Here is a 22,017-nt window from a genome sequence, read left to right as displayed (position 1 = left end):
GGGTTAAAACTAGAGGGACCTGGCACCCAGACCATTTAATTGAGCTGATGTGATCTGGGTGTCTGTAGTGGTCCATGCAACCCCTGCGACCAGGTGCCCGACGCAATGTGTTGTGACCCCGACCCGCGCCGAGTAAGCGCGGGGGGGACCCACGGATCAATTTTCGCACCGTGCCCCATGGGTCATGTGTATGCCACTGCTTGATGTGGCAGATGGGCATACCCTCTCATGGCCATTGCAGAAACTAAATAACCTCCATTTGTTTTAACATACAAAGGGATTTGGGAAAGAGCCCAGGTAACTTTTTTCCTTTGGTTTTTACATCATTAATTCACTTAAGTTTGTTTTAATAATAGTATGTTTTCGGTTTTGATTTCTTTCCTTTTCATGTATACTGGCCTTAGATGGTCTGCACTCGTGCCACAGTATTAATGATTGCCATCCCAGTATTAGCTTAGGCAACAATCTAAGTCTTTCTTATTATGTTTTGTATTTTTTGTATCTGCCCTCTCACACTTTATTCCCTATGGCCCAAGGGAATAAAGTAGGGTAAAATAAAATAAAAATAAATAAATAAAAAACCGGCAGCTTACCTTTTAATTATTTATTTTCAGGAGAAAGAATGTCCACTACGGGAAGGTACTCCCATGTATTGAATTCTGCTGCCAAAAGTAGGCATCCAAAAAATCCATCCTCCGACCATGTTGGTTACTTGGTAACGAATATGACATTTGTATCAATAGCCATCATTGCTTTGACATGGCCAACACACACCTGTAGAAGCGGTGATTATGGGAGCACTACCAAACTAGAGGTTTGTTCACATGGTGGCGGAGGGGAGAGGAGAATCAAATCTCAGTGAGGATCAGCAATTTAAAATATCAAAATTTTGCACAGAGCTGAAACGTTTTACATATATCTAAAAATAATATAAAAATGTCAATGCAATTTACATAAAAAGGTATCTTTCAAAATATTCTGTAAACTTAATACTCGAACATAGGCACAATTACTGGAAATTCAAAGTGAATATCACAATTAAGGACAGAATTGCTAAACTGAAAAAAAATAAAAATCAACAAGTCAGCTATGCTGTAAGCACTGCGACTTTCAGCTTAAATTTGAAAATTCGCTTTGACTTTCCAACAGTTCATGATATCATTGTGTCTAAATAACAGGAATGGGGTGTTCTAGAATTGCATTGTTAATATGCCCTTTTTAAAAATAGCATTAGAAGTAATAGTCTCCTGGCATAGCCTGGCATGCAATACAAATTTTCCAATATTCCATGTTTGTGTCCCATGATTCATGGAACACAAAACAGGGAATTATGGGACATTTGCATTTGGCATGGGCCACACAAACCACATGCACACAGGGGTGTCATGGACTAAAGATACTCAGTGCTGAGTAGGTTCTCAAAGGCTGGCTGGGGGTCTTTGGGAAATTAAGTTCCCACCATGAATTTATTTTGGGATTAGATTTGAATGTCTGACACTGCAGTGACTGAACAATTGGACATCAGAGACAGAGATAGAAGAATTTGATATGTACCTCGCTGGTTAGCATTAGGAATAAACTTCCAGTGCCCCTCACTACATACCAATAATAACAATAATTTTAAAAAGCCCCTAAAAAAACCTGAATGAGCAAATTCTAGCATGTTTAAATGTTACTTTCATTTATGACTCTCCATTTGTTATATTTATGATAATATGAGAAAAATATATATACATATATATATTTTGAGCTGTTCAAGCATTCTTTATTACAAACTTGATTACAAAAAAGTTAAAAATCTGTACATTGCAGCAGCATTTTTTGACAACACCATTTAGTAGAATTCACATTATCACAAAATACTTTGTGTGTTGATTGTTGTTTTGACCAACGGGAACTGAACAGTGTGTGCAACCAATAGAGTAGATGGTATCGGTTAGATAATAATAAAGACTGGATTTACATTTGGTGCAGCCGAATACTTACCAAACCAAAATAACCAGGACTGGATACATTGTGATTTATACCAAACAAAGTAAAGAAATCTAGGGTAACACTTGGTTGCTGGAGTGTCAGTGCAATTTTCATTTTGCATTATTTATGTTCTAGGATGGTAAATAGGGATATCCATGGTGAATAGACTATGATGTACTATGTCATGCATTGGAAAGCTAAAAGCATAACAGAAATGTAAAACAATTAGCCATGTCTTTGTATATCCATCTTTTACAACATATACCGAGGCTTCTTCAGTGCGTAATAGCATCATCATGTGATTGACAGTTGGGTATTTCGGTACCCAGAGATCTGATAGCGGGAGAGAAGCAGATAAGGTTAACCTAAATATTTGGGGTTATCAGTAGGTGGCTCTTAAAATGTGGTGGAACCAAAACTATTATGATCCACATCAATTTAGCAATCACTACAGAACAAAAAGGAGTGTCCATGCCTGGCTAAGCATCACCAGAATTGAAAGGTCTCAACTGGCGAATGACAGTGGCTACTAATGGTCTATAGATTATATTAAATAAATAACATTGACTAAAGCTGAAATCTTGATATATGTGTCATATCCATGTTTTCTCAGTAAGCTCTAATATAAATGGCTGACTAAAGTGGAATGAATTCACTTTATTTTTAAGAAGCATTGCTCAATGATTCCTTTTGAAAAATTAGAGACAAAATGGTGGTTTTAAGGTACAGGAGACTTTCATTTTCTACAAAAATCATCTGCCGCCGTGTAAAGCATGTAAAAATCGTGATTTGGTTTTATGATGGGATATTGGAAAATTTCTAATTTTGGTGCTTCAAGCGTTTACCAAATTGTACGGTTCTCCTGCAAACAGTAAAATGCATGGGTCCACTCCAGAAATGGAGGCGATACATCTGTGTATAGCTACAATATACACAATTCAACTGTAGAAATATACATATTTATGGTAGTGCTACCTAAAATAAAATGTAGAGGTAGAGGGGACGGAGGGTTGAGTTATTCTGTAGAGTACATAGCTGTGATGTTGAAGTAAGACAGAGAGTCCATAACAATATGTCAGTTACTTCCACTGGCCACAATAGTACCACGGTGTGTAATCTGGTAGTCAGAGGGACATTCCGAGTTCCAAAACGTTCTCCCTATATTCTTTGTAGGCATGTTACTCCTCTGAACTGCTACAGTTCTTCTCGAACGATCTTATTTCTATGGCATTGGCACACTGCGGAGCTGTCAGTAGGTTGAGGTACATGTTCCATTTTCTCTCGGATTGCAGGACGGCTTGTTTGTCGCTTAGCATAATTCTGAAAAACAGTGAATATTGCTAGTATTTTGTTTCTAGCGATGATCTGAGTGGTTATACTGTGAACCATTAGGAAAATAAAAAGGTTACAAACTAGAACGGGTTGGGCTGGATCTTTGAATTCAGAACATAAATGAAGCAATATATGATAAAATAAAGCATAATTTAAAAAAAATGCTTTAGATTATTTAGGTAGAAAAAAAATAATATTGAATTATTAATTACATTTGACTTTGTAAAGGTTTTATTCACTAAACTCCAATGGGCAAAATGTAGCAGATTAAAAATAAAAATCTTCGATTCAGCTGTAGTTAAAGTGTTGCTTTTTAGGTCTAAATGTTGCCGTTTGCATTACCAACTGCAACAATTAAGAGTATAAGCAGAACATTGTTTGGTTTATAGGGAAATAGCTCCACATTTCATACATTGCTTCAATACATTTTCGAATTTTCAAAATGTCTTTAGTCTGAGCTGATGATAAAGAAAAAAAAAAAAAAAAAAAAAGCACGCTTTAAAATTCATTTAATTTAGCAAAGTGGCACCCAGAGGCATAAATATGTCTCCCAGGGTGGAAATCTATACCCCCCTCCCGACCTTTGAAATTTTCTTTAGTGTTTCATCATGCACCCCTAAACCCTTGTTAGGGAAATCATACGCACAAACATTCATATACATATACAAATCCATATACACAGATACTTATTCATATAGCTACACACACACGGGCACATTCATACACACAGATTCACACACAAACACATGGAGACATAAAAACACACAGGTTCCCATATATAAACTCATTTATACACACACACAGAGAGAGAGAGAGAGAGAGTGATATGCAGGGTGGCAGGGTGCATTATTCTGCTAAAAGAGGCCACTACGATCAGAAGACACCATTGCTATGAAGCAGTGTATGTGATCTGCAACAATCTCTAGCTAATCTCTTTGCCAACCAGATTGTAATGCCTTGAAGAATATCATCTATTGATGATGATGATGATGAACATATGAATGACAAAGTGAAGTTACTCTACACAAGACACGCATTTTAAATCCCCGTTTTCAGTTTTTGAGTTACATTCAAATAGTTTGATGAACATTCTATCTAAAGGAATATTCCAGTCACCTAAAGCACTTTAATTTTCTAAAGTACTTTAGGGTTAATCTGGCCTGTCTGTAAAGCTGGTCCTTGGAAGGTTGTGTTGGCTCACTATAAGGACAAAAGTGCTGTTTTTTTTGGTTTTTTTATTTTTTATAAAAAGGTTAGATTATATTTGTTACATTGTTAAACCAACCTGGAAGACGTTATAATAATAGCAGTAGAAACGATGAGGCTGCAGCAGTTCTCTGGCAAGAGCTTGGCCCTCTTTGGCAATCTTTCTAGCTTTTTCATCATTTTCCTGAAAATCAAATGAATGAAAAACCAAAAGATTAGAAACTTGGAACTTTTCATGTGCACACTATTGAGTCATACTGAGCAGAAAAGAAATCATATGTTTCTGAAAAGGAACTACATGAAATGGAAAAAATGTAACCAAAATCAATCTAATGTGTCACAATGCGTTAACGTCACAAATACTGATAAATGTATTCAATAAACTAGGATTTGTGTAGACCTGACAAGGGATTTGCAAATGTTAAGTCCAACCAAGGCAAAAGACCGCAAACCTCTAACCTAGAAGACTTTTTGCAATGTTTCCTGCATACTTCATGTTCAAAGAGACCTGCGCGTCCTGCTCATGTTACATAATAAGATGGAGACCTGCGCATCTCCAATTCCTGCTCGAATATGACTCATAAGAGACCTGCAAGTCTCTCAAGTTTTCATTTAATACCTTAAATAAATATAGTAACAACCCCTGGATGTTGGGCTAAGGTAACATCCCCAGGACGTACTTGAAAATCAGAATAATCTGAATGTACCTTTCCTGGCTGAATAGTTTGTCATTATTAAAATATATAAAAATGTGATAATAGGGACCTGCCTGTCTCAACCTTGCTTGATGCCACATGTTGTTATTTCTTGAACATTGAAAATAATAAAAACGACATTTACAAAAAAAATGTAAAAAAATTAAAACACACTGTTTTTCCAGATTGGCAGTTTTTTTTTTCCCCCCTTTCAAATATATACTTTTTATTAAAGATATATTTTTACAATAGCAATAAACTTTTACAATAAAAAAAAAAAACATACCATATATATATTATACATAAAAAGAGTAAATATCAATGTATCCAGTTCATATGTAATTAAATTCTGAAAGTATTGAACAGGCACTTTATAATCAATTTTCATTGTGATAACATATTGGTATGAATGAACTATGCAATTAAACTGCAATGTTAATAAGTAAAACAAACAAAAAAAGAAAAAGAAATGGGGAGATGGGGGAGGGGGAAAAGAGAGAAGAAAAAGAAGGAAAAAAGGGGAAGAGAGTGCATCCATGCACAATAGCTTTTTTTCTTTAATTCTAATGACTCTAACCAATTCTAGTAAACATAACATGCCACAACAATACCTAGTTCAGATAATTGCATAATAGAATAACATTTTTGTTGTCAAACAATTTTCCAAATACATTTCTTTATACAGCAATGAAAACCTATATTCTCTTTTAATCTTTCTTTCCCATTCGTCCCAGTAGTGTCCAAGGTTATCGAATGGCAAAGAAGGTTGCCTGATTGCCAGTTGCCTTATTTTCTAGTGTATAATTAAAAAACTTCTTTAAAGGGACACTCCAGGCACCCAGACCACTTCTGCCCATTGGACTGGTCTGGGTGCCAACTCCCACTACTCCTAACCCTGCAAGTGTAATTATTGCAGTTTTTTATAAACTGCAATAATTACATTGCAGGGTTAACTCCACCTCTAGTGGCTGTCTACTAGACAGCCACTAGAGGTCACTTCCTGAATCATAGCAAAGATTTCCTTTGCTAGAGCGTCGCTGGACGTCCTCCAGCATCGCTCATTTCCTCATAGGAAAGCATTGAAAATCGTTTTCAATGCTTTCCTATGGGAAGCGCTAATGCGCATGTGCGGCATTGCCGCGCATGTGCATTAGGTCTCCTCGGCCGGTGGGCGGGATCAGTCTCGCCCACCGGCTGACGGAGACAGAAGGAGGAGCGGCGCGGAGGAGGAGACAGCAACGAGGAACATCGTCGCTGCCTCAGGTAAGTGACTGAAGTGGTTTTCACCCCTTCAGTAACTGGGGATTGGGGGGTGGGAGGGAGAGGGAAACTCCAGTGCCAGGAAAACGGATTGTTTTCCTGGCACTGGAGATTCCCTTTAATAGTAGGGGTTGTTGGTGACCTCCAGTAACTGGAGATGACCGTAGTAGCAGCTAAAAGAATATGTCCAATTTTAATTGTATTAATTTTTTCAATAGTATCAGGGAAGAATTTAAATAAAGCCAATTCTGAAGTGAGTACATGAATATTAAAATTTACTTTTTAGATTCATTCATGTATTTCCTGCCAAAATTGTGTGAGTTTAGGACAATACCAAAAAAACAGGTGAAAGCGAGCCAATCATTCCACAGTTTCTCTAACATTTATCTGAATATCTGGAATTCATTTTATTCAACCTATAGGGGGATAAATACCATCTATAAATTATTAGGAAATGGATTTACAATTTAGGCATAAAATTGGCAATTTCTTTGCAATCTCTGACTAATTTACCATTATGAATCTATTTATTTATAATGGTATGTATGTGTCCTCGGTTTTTATTTTGGAGTGCAAGGTCCAGAAATACTGTAGGGAATGTGTATTATACAATGTTAATACTTAGTACTTTGGGGAAGAAATGATTATTTGTTATTTCAGGAACAGAAACGGTTCTTAGTACAAAATATGTGTTGCGGAGAGTGGATCTCAAATGTTAAAATAACACTCTATATTCAATGCAATGCTTATGGTGGTTTAATGCTCTGGGCTCCATTTTGGAGTGATTTGACAAACACCAAGGATCTCTCTGGCACTCGAAGCCCCACCCCCATCTCAGCTGCATTGACAATACTGAATCTATACGTCTGCATTATCCAGTGTGATTCTGTCCAAACTGAACAGCAATGATGGGATGAAAGCACGGGCGCAGATTAGCCAATCATTGCTGTCCGGGTTGGATTAAAAAAAAAAATAATAATAAAAAAAAAAAAAAATATATATATATATATATATATATATATATATATATATATATATATAACACTTCATAATGGAGTAGCAAACAAAACTTTATTTTCATTTTTAGATGTGACCAAAAAAAAAAAAAAAAAAGGCAAATAAATGTGAAAGTATTAAAATAAAATAAAAAAATGAAGAAAAAAAAAAAGTGTTTGCTCTTGTACATAACATGGAATTTATGCTAGTTCCAGGAATAGCAAAAAATATCAGACTAAGACAATTTCTCAAAGCAGGGTTAATAATCTACATTCCTGAACAGTAGGAGAAATATTTATGGATAGAGGGGGAAAAAAAACAACTGGAAAACACGTCTAATATGATGCACCTATCTCTACTTATAATCAGGTTAGATAGACACAATTAGATTATGCAGATTTTTTAAGTAAGTTAAACTGAATCAAAGTAAAGTAACGAGCTTACCTTAGCCCACTGTATTTTTTCAATCAAGTCACTGAGATTTCGTTTGATAGGAATGTAGTGTTTGCCTGGCTTTAGCGCAGAGTAAAAGTGCTCATAGTATGGAGAGGCTTGCTTCAATACAAGGCTGTCACCCAGCATGAGATATGGAAATCTGTAAGCTGCCACTGTTCCGTCAATGTTCACTTGGTATTTGTACTACGGGAACAAATGGAGAACATGCACTTGAAGAAATCTCTTCCGTTTTAATTTGTTCCTTCCCAACCCAGCCTGTTTGTCCAGGACTGAACTTTAGAAACACTAGACTTTCTCCAACCTCTCCCCCCCCCCACCCCCCCATTCTTTATTTATACTTGAGCAGCAAACATCGACAGTGGTCAGTACAATGAAATACAAAATCATCGGATATAGTATAAAGCATCAGACATGGGGAAGGATGCCATTGGAACACACCAACAATAAGCAATAGTATGAGACTTCTTCAGTGAGAAGACAATATACATAATTTTTATCACAATGGTAGCCCACTTCAAAGCACGAGAATCTCTGAGCATTTTTACCCACTGTCTAAATGCAAAAGTACTTACAGAGGTATAATGTCCCACCACTCATGGATTCTAGCTCTGTCTTGGTGGAAAACCCCATTGAGGAGTAGAATATAGGGAACAGAGAAATAGAAAGAGAAAGCAAAGAAAGAGAAGAAGAGAAAGTGGTCTTATTACACAGACGGAGCGACTCCTAATTGTTGTACCTGTCACACTGCTGCAAAGTCCCTGAGGAAGTCCCTGTAGTGGGAGGAAACGCGTTGGACAGATTGTGGACAGTTTTAATTTACTTTTATGCCGATTGATCCTTACCTATGTGTAAGTAATAAATGCTTTTTATATTTTGTGCACATCAACTTTCTATATTTCATTCTGGATGCATTTTATTTTCCATGGAATTGAGATCTGAAAGCAGACATTGGAAGCAGAGAACTGCCTGAGAGCTACATTGATTTTTGATACGCCCTGTTTTAACAGTCAAAGTGTGAGTGACCCATTGGCACGTATCATTATTATAATAGTATCATACAGAGTTGCACTATGTTATTTTTTATTCCCCTATAGTTGGATTGACCCAATATTTGTATCTATGTAAAGGTTTTTTACATTACCCCTGACATGAGTGGTTAGCTTGTCCACCAAGTAGTTGTCCTTAGGTTTCAGGAGTACCGTATCGATAGGAGGAATGGCCGGGTTTAGCTACATCTGCGCCAAAGCCCATCAGGCTGCTACAGTTAGATTATGGAGCAGTTTTTGTTTCGTGCTGGTCCACCCATCTAGTGGTCTGGACAGTAAAGAGATCCAGGAGTCTAGGGCCAATTGCTTGTTAAAATGTTTGTTGCCAGGTCACCCACTTTACCCCAAAACATCTGTGCCTGTGGGCATTCCCATCACATGTAACCGGTAAATCGCTGCCCACACAGTCTCCAGCATAAGTCAGTAGAGATTCTATGCATATGATACAATTTGACAGGGGTGGTATACCACCTGAACATGATCTTGTAAGATTGCTTTGCCATGGTTACACAAATGGAAGTTTTTCCCATTTGCCTATAAATAATACACTTTCAAAGATAGATCTATTTGGTTTCATATTCCATTTTACTAATAGCCTCCCTCGGGGATAGGGGTTCATTTTGCCTACTAAAAACTTTATGGTTTACATTTGCTCCGTCAGGGGCGTATAATGATTCTGAAAGGCTGTCCCTCACAGATTCTCTTTGGGCCGTACGTTGATACTTAAACGGCACAAACCTTTGCATTTGAATATAGTAGACCCCCAAAATAACTTCCAATGATTGTTTACTACAAACAACTAAAAATTGTTTTTTTAAACCTCTGTACGAGATGAGTCAAAAGGGTTTTGTTTTAGATGAATTGATCTGTATGTTGACAAAGTCTACTCTGTAATATCAATTCAGAAAAAGTGAAACCCTTAAAAAAAAATAAAAAAATTTTTTAATCTTACTTTAAAGAAATCAAAGAACCCCATAAGTTGCGCTTTCCCAAGTAATTTTTCTTGCTCCCGAAAAAAGAAATAGCCAGTAATGCCAGCATCCAGTAAGTCTGGGTACTTCTGGGACATTTCGACAAGCTGAAGACGTTCCTCTCTGCTGTCTCGTCCTCTGAAGAAGGCTTGCTCTGTTTTGTTACTCCATGACGGACCTGAAATTAAATCAGTAAACTTTTTAATAAATATTTATTAGCATTTTTATAGTGCCATCATATTCCACTTCACAATCACATGTTCTGTTCTCAGACACAATTTAATTGTGTAATCTTTTAATATAGCACATAGTTAATAGTGTGAAATTCTATTTCAGATGCAAACCATAAAAAACAAAAACAAAGAAACCCACGAATTTATGGAATGAAGTAAAATCCATTCTAAAACCATGAAAAGCAGACTTCGGTTTATGTTCAGGTTAGTACCACTGAGACTACATTTAGAAACAGCAACCTGGTAACAGAAGTAGTTTCCTACCAAATCCCATTAAAATTGACCAGTCCTCAAAGTATATGGAGTACTAGGTCACTTTGAGGCTAGGATCAAAATTTCCACTCTCCACTAGCCTTTGAGGAGTAAAAATTCAGCCCGGGCGAGCAGAAATCCCTGGGAATTGTGATGCTTGATTTAGGGATTTGTGGTCCTGGAGCACAAAGTGTGATGGGCCTAATGAGAGAAGTTGAATTTATGGATCAATCATTCTGCATAAGAGGGAAACTACATAGAGCAGCTTGTAGCTGTAGGTTTGTGAAAGCTATTTCACGTCTTAGGCAATTACCAGAATGCTGATAGCGGTATGAGCAAACAAATATGTATAATGTCGTAGGCTTTAGGTTCTCTAAATGTCAAATAATGAATGTACCAGTGTGTCCTTGAATAGAAAGAAGGTCATTAGTCACACCACGTAAAGTTTCAAGGCTTGAGTGAGTGACGTCGTAGGTTGGAAGAATTATGTCAAGTGAATCAACAGAGCCACACCACAAAATCATTGGCAGAGGTCCAGGAGTATCATTGGCTTTTCGATGCTCCACAGGCCAGTCCCCAACATTTATATAAAATTCAAAATCTGGCAAGCGGACCTTAGAAAAACAAAAAGAAAAAAAAAGTTTAAATAAATAAAACACACACACACACACACACACCAAAACACTACAACAAGTTGGATTACTATTATATTTAGAATGCTTTTGAAGCAACCATATTCATATGACTCATGTGTAGAGACAACAGCCTTAGGTAAAGTAGTAATAAACAGGCCTCCAAAATATAAACCACAAATACCTAAATACAGCATGCTTTCCTTTGTTCAACCAACTAAAAAATGACTATAGTTAGAAGTTATGTTTTTTAATATAAAATCTTGGCAAATACCTTTCTTGCCAACGATAGCAGTATCTCATCCGAGAACATTTTGAAATCTGTGTACTTGCCCAAGGAACGCCGATAGACATTATTATTGAGAATAGTATAATGAACAATGGCACCTCTCTTCTCAGCAAACCTCCGGGGGACCTCTTCCAGCATCCTTTCCAGGTCTATGATAGGGAATGGGGCAAAATCTTTTGAAATTTGTGTTTCTTTGGATGGACATGAAAGAGTCTGCTGCCATATATGTGAATCTTCTTCAGGACAATCACAGTATTCATGATAAACTGGCCCTAAATAAAATCAGAAGGTAAAGTTATACATTTCTTTTTGTTAATCCCCTTTCAACATCATTGCGGACATTCTCATGAATTACAATACAACAATGCAAAACTATACCTTACAGTCAATTTGGTGTTTGAAATGGGCAGTTAGAAAACGTGAGGATTGGAAATACATTGGTTTGTCCCAATTTGTATAATTTGAGTTAATGACCTTTATATATTTTTTCTTTCCACGTATAGGTACCCATAGATTGCTTTCAGTGAACAGATTCTTCCTGTGTTTTTTGTCTACTTTATTCAGCTCATTTTAATGTTTCTTGCTCTAATCTGACAATTCTGGAACAGCTTGCATATGTCCCAATGCACCACTATTGGCCAGCCTGACCTAGTGTCTAACGATATGGGGTTATTTAGCAGAACTGAATGGACTACAAACTAGATCTGCATTCCAACCAATCCAGCTACGTCTATGTTCCTGTTTCTAGAAAGTAATTGGTGTAATTATTCCGCTTGAATTGTTAATCTAAGCACGTCAACAACTACAATTTAGTGTAGTATTTATGGTACAAAGAGCAACATATCCAGTTCGTGTTGTTTTTTTGTTTTGTTTTTTTAATTTAATTTTTTTAAATAAAATTAAAAAAAGATAAAAAAAAAAAAAACAGACTCCCCCAGCACCTTGGTCCAGACGACTTGATAATATGGAATAATCACTTACACAATATCAATGTTTTCCAAGAAAGGAAAGCAGTGATAGGCTGAAATCGCAGTCTTTCTCAGTTCACAGTAATCTCATCTCACGGTCATCCAGGTTGGACAGAATTGTAATTTCTATATTATCCTTGCAGATGCAGAGGGGGGCATGTTTTGGGTGCTGAGACAAGCCGTTTTTTTATTTGTTAAACTGCTCCCAAATGGTCTGATAAAATAAAGAGGGGCGGGCGAGGGCGAGTCCATATTCTGTTTCCACCATAACCAACGCACTGAGTTGTAGTAGTTATGATGTTTATAGTGCACAGTTAATGTTTGATTTTACAAATCAATTTAAATTATTTCTGAAAGCAGATAACCCTCATTTCTTTAGATAAGATTGGAGAAAGGGAGTGGATTATCAAAAATACAGTTGACACAGAGGAACCTATCATTTAAAGTGGCTCAGTCACATTTGAACTATTCATGGAAATAAAGTGTTATTGACATAAATGTGATACAAGGACATGAATCGAAGAGTTATGGGAAGAGGATGAATTTAGGGACACACATGGAGTATACTAGTTCATTAGGAACTACGTGGTAATTCCCTAAGAATTCCCAGTTTATTGAATAACCATTTAAATGCTTCACAGTTTATCAGATAAATCCCATTGGTTTTCCCGCAGCCACTCTTGATCTGTGGTTAGGTCATTTACAATAGCTGGCGTTGCCTGTAAAGTATCCGGTGTCATGTAACTTGGCACCAGCAAGTGCTGCTTATTACTGAATAAGGGAAGGGCACAGGAAGGGATTTACGAGGCGCTCACATTAAAACAAGTATATCCTTTACTGATCCCCTGACAAGCCAGGGCAGAGTGCTTGAGTATCTGTACAGACATTAAGAGACAGAAAATGTTAAAGGATCACCACACCTACCGAACATTGTTTCCAGACAAACTGAAGACGCATCACTAGAATAACTGCTTGTGTGCTTTCCATTAGTTTGTATAAACAAAACCCACTTGAATTAGAAAATAAATAAAGGAACAAAAGCCCACATAAATTATTAATACATTTTGTTTACATGGATTACAGATGGATTTATAATCTGTATATCCAAAAAAAAAAGAAACAATTTATGACGTCTAATATGATATCATTATAATAAGTAGTAGCAGTAACCCAGAGTTAATACGTCTGTCTTGTGCAATGACCTCTGGCCTGTCATTCTTTATTTAACTCTACGTCTGCCTTGCATGTTTTGTTATTCTGTTAGTCACTGAGCTTCCAAAGCAAGAAACTATAAGGTGATCAAAAACTATAGGTGTGCCGTAGTGTTGTGACATTTATGTCTGTAGCCAGAATTCTAGGTTGGTGACCAGTCTCAGAAGACTCAATGACACTACACACAGTCTGCTGTGCGCATGTAGAAATGTGGGGTGGCGGAGGGAGAATGTGGTTGTGCCCTTGTTAAGAGAGTACTTTAAAAAATCTCCTGTAAAAAGCTAAATTGTTCTAAATGTTCCCTTTACATAGATACGACTGCACATGTAAACAAGACAGCGGAATACTCAAATATTGGTTGCTCTTCTCTACTATTTTTAAGGGTGGCCCTACACCTCGGTCCCTTCTCAGATCCAATTCCTAAAAAAATAAGGGATCCTTTAATAATGAACCGATTCGCTGTATGGATGGCAGACTGAGGTGTTAAAAGACAGAATCTGTAAGGGAGTAACCCCAAGTATTTCTGGGACCTACCAAAGCCCATATTAATGTTATTTGTTATGTAACTGGTCCCTTACCTTTCAGTATATAAGGAGACTGAGCCACGTGCTTATCCCCATGGAGTACTTCAATAATTAGTCCCTCGGTAACACTGCCGTACATGCGATATCTCATGACGTAGGATCCATCATTCCTGTCCAAGGGATCGGGAACATGGATTCTTATATACTCATTTGAAGATAGAGCTTTAATCGTTACCTTAAATATTTTTGCTCCTGAGAGATAAAAGTAGTAAAAAAAAAAAGATTTTTACGTTTGTCTTTTTTCTTTGTAAATACATACAAAACAAAAATTTAACATATATTCATAAGTGTGCATGCACGTTTCAAGAGGAATTCTCGTCTCAGAATGCTTAAAGAATGTTAAGAAGATTAGGTAATAGTTTAGAATCTGTAGAAGATATAAATCAAAAAACATTCCACCCAACCCCTTTCCCCACCTCCCAAAAAATGACATTGGATTTTTATTTAGTTGAGAATCAACGAGAATCCACAGGACAATTTTAAATTGTAGGCCAACATCTTGGGAAAAAAAAAATATTAAAACGTCCCATTGTTTTCTTAGCTCAGCTATTTGGCCTAAATGTTGCAATGTTTTTGAGTATTCTTGCCAATTCCCAGATTAGTAATTAAACCAAAAAGCGAGTTCTGAAAATAATAGTATTGTGTTTAAAATAAAAAATCTTCATACAGTTAACAGTTGAGCATACACAAAATAACCCACCTGTTGTCATTTCGACACACCTTAAAACACCACAGAAATAGCATCTAATAATTTATACAAATCTCTGCACAAAACCGATTAAGTTAAAATAATGTTTATTAGGGGTCGTGTAGGCAGAGAGATCCAACTCTGTCACTGAGATTCATCACCACACCAGAAAAAAAAGTTTTTTTTCTCCTGGAATACATACCTGAGCACACAGACGTCATCTCATCAGGGCCGGTGCAAGGATTTTTGACTGCTCAGGTGTAGATGCATTTTGCACCCCCACTAAAAAAGTAATCTTCACCTGTGTGTTTCTCAGACCCCTTTTGTGCCTTACATCCCCTTTAGTGTATTTTATCTGCATTTTCCATTTTGCGCCTTACAACACCCTTTGTGTGTCTCTTACTTTCCACCAGCCCCTTTGTGTGTCATTGTCCCCTTCCCCAGACCATTTTTGTGTCATTGTCCCCTTCCTCAGCAACTTTCCAAGAGAGAGAGAGCAGAAAAGACCTCTCACAGTGTGGCGAAAGTGACCTCGCCACTGGGTTCTGGAGGGGCCTGATTGCTCGCCTTTTGCTCGAAGATTATGGACCTGTGGTGTATGGCCCTTTAAAACTGTTATTGGGGCATATTGAGACTTTTGGGAACAATGCCCCTTTATGACCGTGTCCCCAGACCTTCAAAATACTTTGTTTGTGGCTTTTTCCTATTTGGATCGGTAAATGGGGCTTACCGAACCAATTACTGCATAGGATGACCACACAGAAGTGGAAGTGTGCGGCCAATTTACTTCCCAGGCTGGGGGGTTACTGCAGGTTAATTGCCGACCGCTGTGTGGCCGCCGTTCGTACAGTCAAACACGTGGAGTTGGCCATCTTTCTTTAGTCGAACGTGGTCAGCGGTGTGTGCAGCCAAATCCATGGAACTAAAATCGTCTACCCATTTGCACGAACACCGCTGACCCTTACCTTCTCCTCCACTTCGATGCTTCGGCTGAAAACGAAGTCCCGTTCGACGATTCAAACGCACAGTTAGACTAAGCTATTCAACAATGGAGTGAAAAGGTGTTGGTGCTGTGGTAAAAGGCGCTTAGAAGAGATAGATAATATTACAATACACAATAAAGTGGTAGCAGCTAACACCAAAAGTAGGAACTCTTCAACCTACTACAATCAATAGTATACAAAAAAACGCTATTGTGCAAATGCATGCAAAAATAGTGTAAAGGTGGAGCGCTTGAAAATAAAACAACTTACTCCTGCAAGTTTCAGGAGATAATATAAATGATGTTGGAGTCCTTTTTAGGTGTTCGTAGAAGGTGAAAAAACCTCGAGATGGAGACAAAAAAAGAGAGAAACAGGGAAGCAATGCTGACCCTGGTGTAGAAATCCTTAATATGTTGAATAATAAGGTATAGATAACAATGTACTTCTCACCTTGTTAGGAGCCTATAACTGGGCTCCAAGTATGCAGGTATACTGTCAATTATAGGGTGACAGTTCCCTTCTTTATAGCAGCATAAGGATATCACTAGTCCACTTGGTAAAAGAAATTAACATTTATTGTAACTCATACATAAAAACAATAAAATAAATTCAGTATACTCAAGTGCCAGTGCTGTGTCCAAGACGCGTTTCGCCAATATATTTCGGCTTTCTCAATTGGTATACATAATGCTGCTAAGTACAAGTTTAAATACCCCTAACTGGAAGTTTATTGGAGAATGGCGCCCGTGATACGTCCAATCACGGCGCTCATACTGATGGGAGTTTGCAGACTCAGCTGCTGGTTATTTCTTCCGATAGTGTGACGTCATCACGCACGACATCCCGTGCGTGTGACGTCATATGCGGAAGTAAGTGGATGGATATGGATTGTCAGGGGGCACGGTCAGTGCTGGGCGCTTTAACAGCGCGACCGGGCTCCCTGTGATGAGATCACACAGAGCTGGGAGGAAGTGACTCCCAGTCACTCCTCCCAGCATAAAGAGAGCCCGCGCGGGAGAAAGAACAGGGAGCCAGAGTGGGAACTCTGACTCCCATCCATCTGAGCCACTAATGGACCTCAGGGAAAGTCACCCTCCGGCACCTAAAAGGTAGGAAACAGGATGGAGACTTAAATATTGTGTGTGTGTGTGTGTGTATGCATGTGTCTGTGTGTGTGTGTGTGTCGGCCTGTATGTATGAGTGTCTGTATATGTATGTGTATGTCTGTGCACTTGTCTGTTTGTATGTATGTGCATCGTGTGTCTGTCTGCATGTATGAGTGTCTGTCTGTTTGTATGTATATATATGTGTTCCTGTTTGTATGTATCTGTCTGTGTCTATGTATGTGTGTGTGTGTTTGTCTGTCAGGGGGGCCCACGGATCAGTTTCGCATCGGGGCCCCATGGATTGTGTGTACGCCGCTGTCTCCACCCATAGCAACCACAGCACACGCGTCTAGCGCTGGTAGGGAGTATAGGAATGGAGTGATGTGACATCACTTTGTTCCAATGCCAGCATATGGGCAACAAAGACAGGGTGCCGATGTCAACGTACAAGGTTTGCCCTGCTTGGGGATGCATTCCCAAGCAGGACAAATAAAAAAAAATAAAAACAGAGTCCAGACGGAGCATAGAATGTCCCGGCGGAGTAACGTGAACATGAGTAACAGAGTAATGCTAAGTCAGATCAGAGTAAAAAGATTTGCTAAAACAATATGGCGCAATGAAGGAGATACTCTAAGCACCAAAACAACTTTAACTTAATAGAGCAGTTTTAGTGTATAGAGCAGGGGCGCCCAAACCAGAAATCCCCAGATGTTTTAAAAGTACAGCTTCCATGATGCTTTGTCATTCTAAAAGGCATGCAAAGCATCATGGGAGTTGTGGTTCTAGAACATCCAGAGAGCTACCTTCTGGGCACCCCTGGTATAGATCATGCCACTGCAGTCTCCCTTGCTCTATTCACCACCATTTAAGAGTTAAAATGAATCTTGTTTCAGCAGCCCCAGCCACACCTCCCCTGGCGATAACCTCCTCTGCTGTCTGAACATTGAGATATATTTCAGCAAAGTTTCATAAAAGTGTGAATTCTATTGAAATGGTCACTTTTGTAAACTATAAAAAAATAAACCCACAAATTACAGATACATAAAAGCATGTCAGCAAGCTGCTGTGTGGGTTATTTTTTTGTCTGGAGCATTCATTTAATACTGCAATTAGGATTTCAATTCACAACAGTACAATTTCTGTGAATAAACCCCAATACCTGCTAGGGTTTCCATATCACCAACCTTGACTGGACACATCACCAAATTATATACATAGATGGCACATGAAAAGTGCTGCCCGGCAATCAGTGGCGGATCCAGAGCCTGATCTCGGGAGGGGCACTTGTAGATTATTTAAAAAAAATAATCCTAGCACAATAACCACTACAGCTCAGTGTAGTAGTTATGGTGCCAGTAGTGCCAGGATCCCACCCCAGAGTAAGTAGTCATACCGTTTAAGAACAGTTTGACAACTTACCTGGGGTCTGCTGGGATATAGGGCATAGGAGAAGTGGTGTGTGTTAGGGGTGAAGTGTGTGTGAAAGGTGCAGTGTGTGTGAGCGGTGAAGTGAGTGTGAGTGCGTAAGGGTGGCAGTGTGTGTGTTAGGGGGCAGTGTGTGTATGGGGGCACTGTATGTCTGTGTGGGGCAGTGTGTGTATGGGGGGCACTGTGTGTATGTGTTTGGGGCAATGTGTGTATGGGGGGGCAGCAGTGTGTGTAGGGCACTGTGTGTGTATAGGTGTGCAGTGTGTGCGGGGCAGTATGTGTATGGGGCAGTGTGTATGGGGACAGTGTTTGTGGGACAGTGTTGTATGGGGACAGTGTTGTATGGGGACAGTGTTGTATGGGGACAGTGTTTGTGGGCAGTGTGTGTTTGTGGGCAGTGTGTGTTTGTGGGCAGTGTGTGTTTGTGGGCAGTGTGTGTATGGGGGGCAGTGTTTGTATGGGGGGCAGTGTTTGTATGTGGGGGCAGTGTTTGTATGTGGGGGCAGTGTGTGTAGTGTTTGTATGTGGGGCAGTGTTTGTGGGTCAGTGTGTGTATGGGGACAGTGTGTGTATGGGGACAGTGTGTGTATGGGGACAGTGTGTGTATGGGGACAGTGTGTGTATGGGGACAGTGTGTGTATGGGGACAGTGTGTATATGGGGACAGTGTGTGTATGGGGGCAGTGTGTATATGGGGACAGTGTGTGTATGGGGGCAGTGTGTGTATGGGGGCAGTGTGTGTATGGGGGCAGTGTGTGTATGGGGGCAGTGTTTGTGTGTATGGGGGCAGTGTTTGTGTGTACGGGGGCAGTGTTTGTGTGTACGGGGGCAGTGTTTGTGTGTATGGGGGCAGTGTTTGTGTGTATGGGGGCAGTGTTTGTGTGTGTGGGGTCAGTGTGTGTATGGGGTCAGTGTGTGTATGGGGTCAGTGTGTGTGGGGTCAGTATGTGTAGTGTGTGTATGGGGTCAGTGTGTGTATGGGGTCAGTGTGTGTATGGGGTCAGTGTGTGTAGTGTGTGTATGGGGTCAGTGTGTGTATGGGGTCAGTGTGTGTAGTGTGTGTATGGGGTCAGTGTGTGTATGGGGTCAGTGTGTGTAGTGTGTGTATGGGGTCAGTGTGTGTATGGGGTCAGTGTGTGCAGTGTGTGTATGGGGTCAGTGTGTGTATGGGGTCAGTGTGTGTATGGGGTCAGTGTGTGTAGTGTGTGTATGGGGTCAGTGTGTGTATGGGGTCAGTGTGTGTAGTGTGTGTAAGGGGTCAGTGTGTGTAGTGTGTGTATGGGGTCAGTGTGTGTAGTGTGTGTATGGGGTCAGTGTGTGTAGTGTGTGTATGGGGTCAGTGTGTGTATGGGGTCAGTGTGTGTAGTGTGTGTATGGGGTCAGTGTGTGTATGGGGTCAGTGTGTGTAGTGTGTGTATGGGGTCAGTGTGTGTATGGGGTCAGTGTGTGTAGTGTGTGTATGGGGTCAGTGTGTGTATGGGGTCAGTGTGTGTAGTGTGTGTATGGGGTCAGTGTGTGTATGGGGTCAGTGTATGTGGGGTAGTGTGTATGGGGGGAAGGGGAGGAGGGAAGGGAGGCTTTTTCATTAAAAAAAAAAATGTATTTAATAAAATATATTTATGTCCCCCCTCCCTTCTTACCTTTATTGAGGAGGAGGGGGGGGGATATTTATGGATCCCTGGTGGTCCCAGTGGGGAATCCCTGGTGGTCCAGTGGTTCCAGTGAACTCTAGCCCGCGCTCCAGGGCTAGAGTTCACTCTCGCGAGATTTGGAGCGTTGCCGTGGTAACCGCGGTAACGCTCCAAATCTCGCGAGAGGAGGACCCGGAGGAGCTGCTGGTAACAGCTCCCGGGTCCTCTCTCCCTCCCCTTCCGGTCGGCTGTCAGTAATGTGCCTGCGGACCGGGGAGGGAGATCACTGATCTCCCTCCCCGGTCCGCAGGCACATTGCAGGGCTGGCGCTTGGGCAATGCCAGCCCTGCACTAGCCGGCAGGGGAGAATCTCTGGGGGGGCAATTGCCCCGTTGCCCCCCCCCTGGATCCGCCAATGCCGGCAATAGGTATCATACTTGATGGCTATTTCCTGTCCTAATGTGTCCTATACCCCACCTCCTATAGACTGTAAGCTTGTTTGAGCAGGGTCCTCTTCAACCTATAGTTCCTGTAAGTTTTCTTGTAATTGTCCTATTTATAGTTACGTCCCCCCTCTAATAATATTGTAAAGCGCTACGGAATCTGTTGGCGCTATATAAATGGCAATAATAATAATAATAATAATAATAATACACAAAAGGGATCCTCAAATGATACAGACTTGTTTTCCTGCATGCTGTATTTAGATTATACATAGCACAGGGCTGACCGTCTCATAAACAGCCTATTAATCATTATTAGTCATGTTTATTCCTGGCAACACTACTGTCTGAAAGGAAGCAAACAAGCAATGTCTCCAGTGCAACTCCCAGCACGCTCAGCTCTGTCTGAGAATGCTAGGAGTCACAACTCCCAGCACGCTCAGCTCTGTCTGAGAATGCTAGGAGTCACAACTCCCAGCACGCTCAGCTTCTAGAAGCTGTCTGTCCTAATGGATTATATTCCATGTACCAAGTCTGTCCAGATATTAAAATGATATAAATAGCTGATCTGATTCCGATTTCAGAGCTAAACATGCGACCCCCAGCCCAGGCAGCATTTAAAGGGTTAGGATGTAAAGTATGAGGAAGTCCTGGTGAAGAAGGAGGGGTCAGGCTATCTTCCCACCGGATCTGTACAAGCTCCAGATCTTCCCCCGTGCATTAAATCACCCAGGGAGGGGTGGGGGTTGATTACCTGGGGAGGAGGTGAAGTTGTGGCCCCTGTTGGACACAGCCTGGATGTAGAAGTACCTGACAGGCAGCTCTATGCCAGCATGCAGTCCTGGCCCCCACACCAGGCTCCTCTCAGCACTCACTGTGTCTGCATTGCCAGCATCAGCCCTGGGGGGCTCCATGATCCATAGCAGCATTATTAACCCCCATACCAGGGGGAAGCTCAGAGTGTGTGCCATCTGCCAGGGCACAGGGCTGCTCCCCCTGCCTGCAGCTGCTGCTGAACTCATTCAAACTTTTTAGAGGGGAAGTGAGCAGGATATCTGGCTGGCTGTGATTGGTGGGGTCTGTGGCCAATTAGAATGGACGGACTGTGCAATGGGCAGATACTGTCTGAGATACAGTGTAACCAGTGATTAATAATGTGTGATGGGCAGAGACTGTCTGAGATACAGTGTAACCAGTGATTAATACTGTGTGATAGGCAGAGACTGGGATACAGTGTAAACAGTGATTAATACTGTGTGATGGGCAGAGACTGGGATACAGTGTAACCAGTGATTAATACTGTGTGATGGGCAGAGACTGGGATACAGTGTAACCAGTGATTAATACTGTGTGATGGGCAGAGACTGGGATACAGTGTAACCAGTGATTAATACAGTGTGATGGGCAGAGACTGGGATACAGTGTAACCAGTGATTAATACTGTGTGATGGGCAGAGGCTGTCTGAGATACAGTGTAACCAGTGATTAATACTGTGTGATGGGCAGAGACTGGGATACAGTGTAACCAGTGATTAATACTGTGTGATGGGCAGAGGCTGGGATACAGTGTAACCAGTGATTAATACTGTGTGATGGGCAGAGACTGTCTGAGATACAGTGTAACCAGTGATTA

General features: G+C 40.2%; 1 protein-coding gene across 1 annotated transcript; it reads right to left on the bottom strand.

Annotated features, from left to right (window-relative positions):
- Positions 1-1,743: 1,743 nt before the first annotated feature.
- POGLUT3 (protein O-glucosyltransferase 3) lies at positions 1,744-21,406 on the bottom strand. Its single transcript, XM_063430111.1, has 8 exons — positions 21,139-21,406; positions 14,101-14,298; positions 11,328-11,614; positions 10,819-11,035; positions 9,918-10,114; positions 7,908-8,102; positions 4,592-4,696; positions 1,744-3,294 (listed from the first exon to the last, which is right to left on the bottom strand). Exons 1-8 carry the CDS (start codon positions 21,404-21,406, stop codon positions 3,169-3,171), a joined length of 1,593 nt encoding a protein of 530 aa, XP_063286181.1. The 3' UTR covers positions 1,744-3,168.
- Between the last annotated feature and the right edge of the window lie 611 nt (positions 21,407-22,017).

This window comes from Pelobates fuscus, chromosome 1, assembly GCF_036172605.1.
Source record: "Pelobates fuscus isolate aPelFus1 chromosome 1, aPelFus1.pri, whole genome shotgun sequence".
Lineage (NCBI taxonomy): Eukaryota > Metazoa > Chordata > Amphibia > Anura > Pelobatidae > Pelobates > Pelobates fuscus.
Note: the sequence above shows the minus strand (reverse complement) of the source record. Positions and strands in the feature narration are given on the sequence as shown.

What these genes read in the sequence shown, in the direction of transcription:
- POGLUT3 (XM_063430111.1), bottom strand. Translation starts at nt 21,406, where the DNA reads ATGAGTTCAGCAGCAGCTGCAGGCAGGGGGAGCAGCCCTGTGCCCTGG. An exon ending in GTCTCCTTATATACTGAAAG is followed by an intron (nt 11,615 to 14,100) that starts GTAAGGGACCAG and finishes GATTTTATTTAG; the next exon opens with GGCCAGTTTATCATGAATAC. An exon ending in GGTTCTTTGATTTCTTTAAA is followed by an intron (nt 8,103 to 9,917) that starts GTAAGATTAAAA and finishes TTGTTCCCGTAG; the next exon opens with TACAAATACCAAGTGAACAT.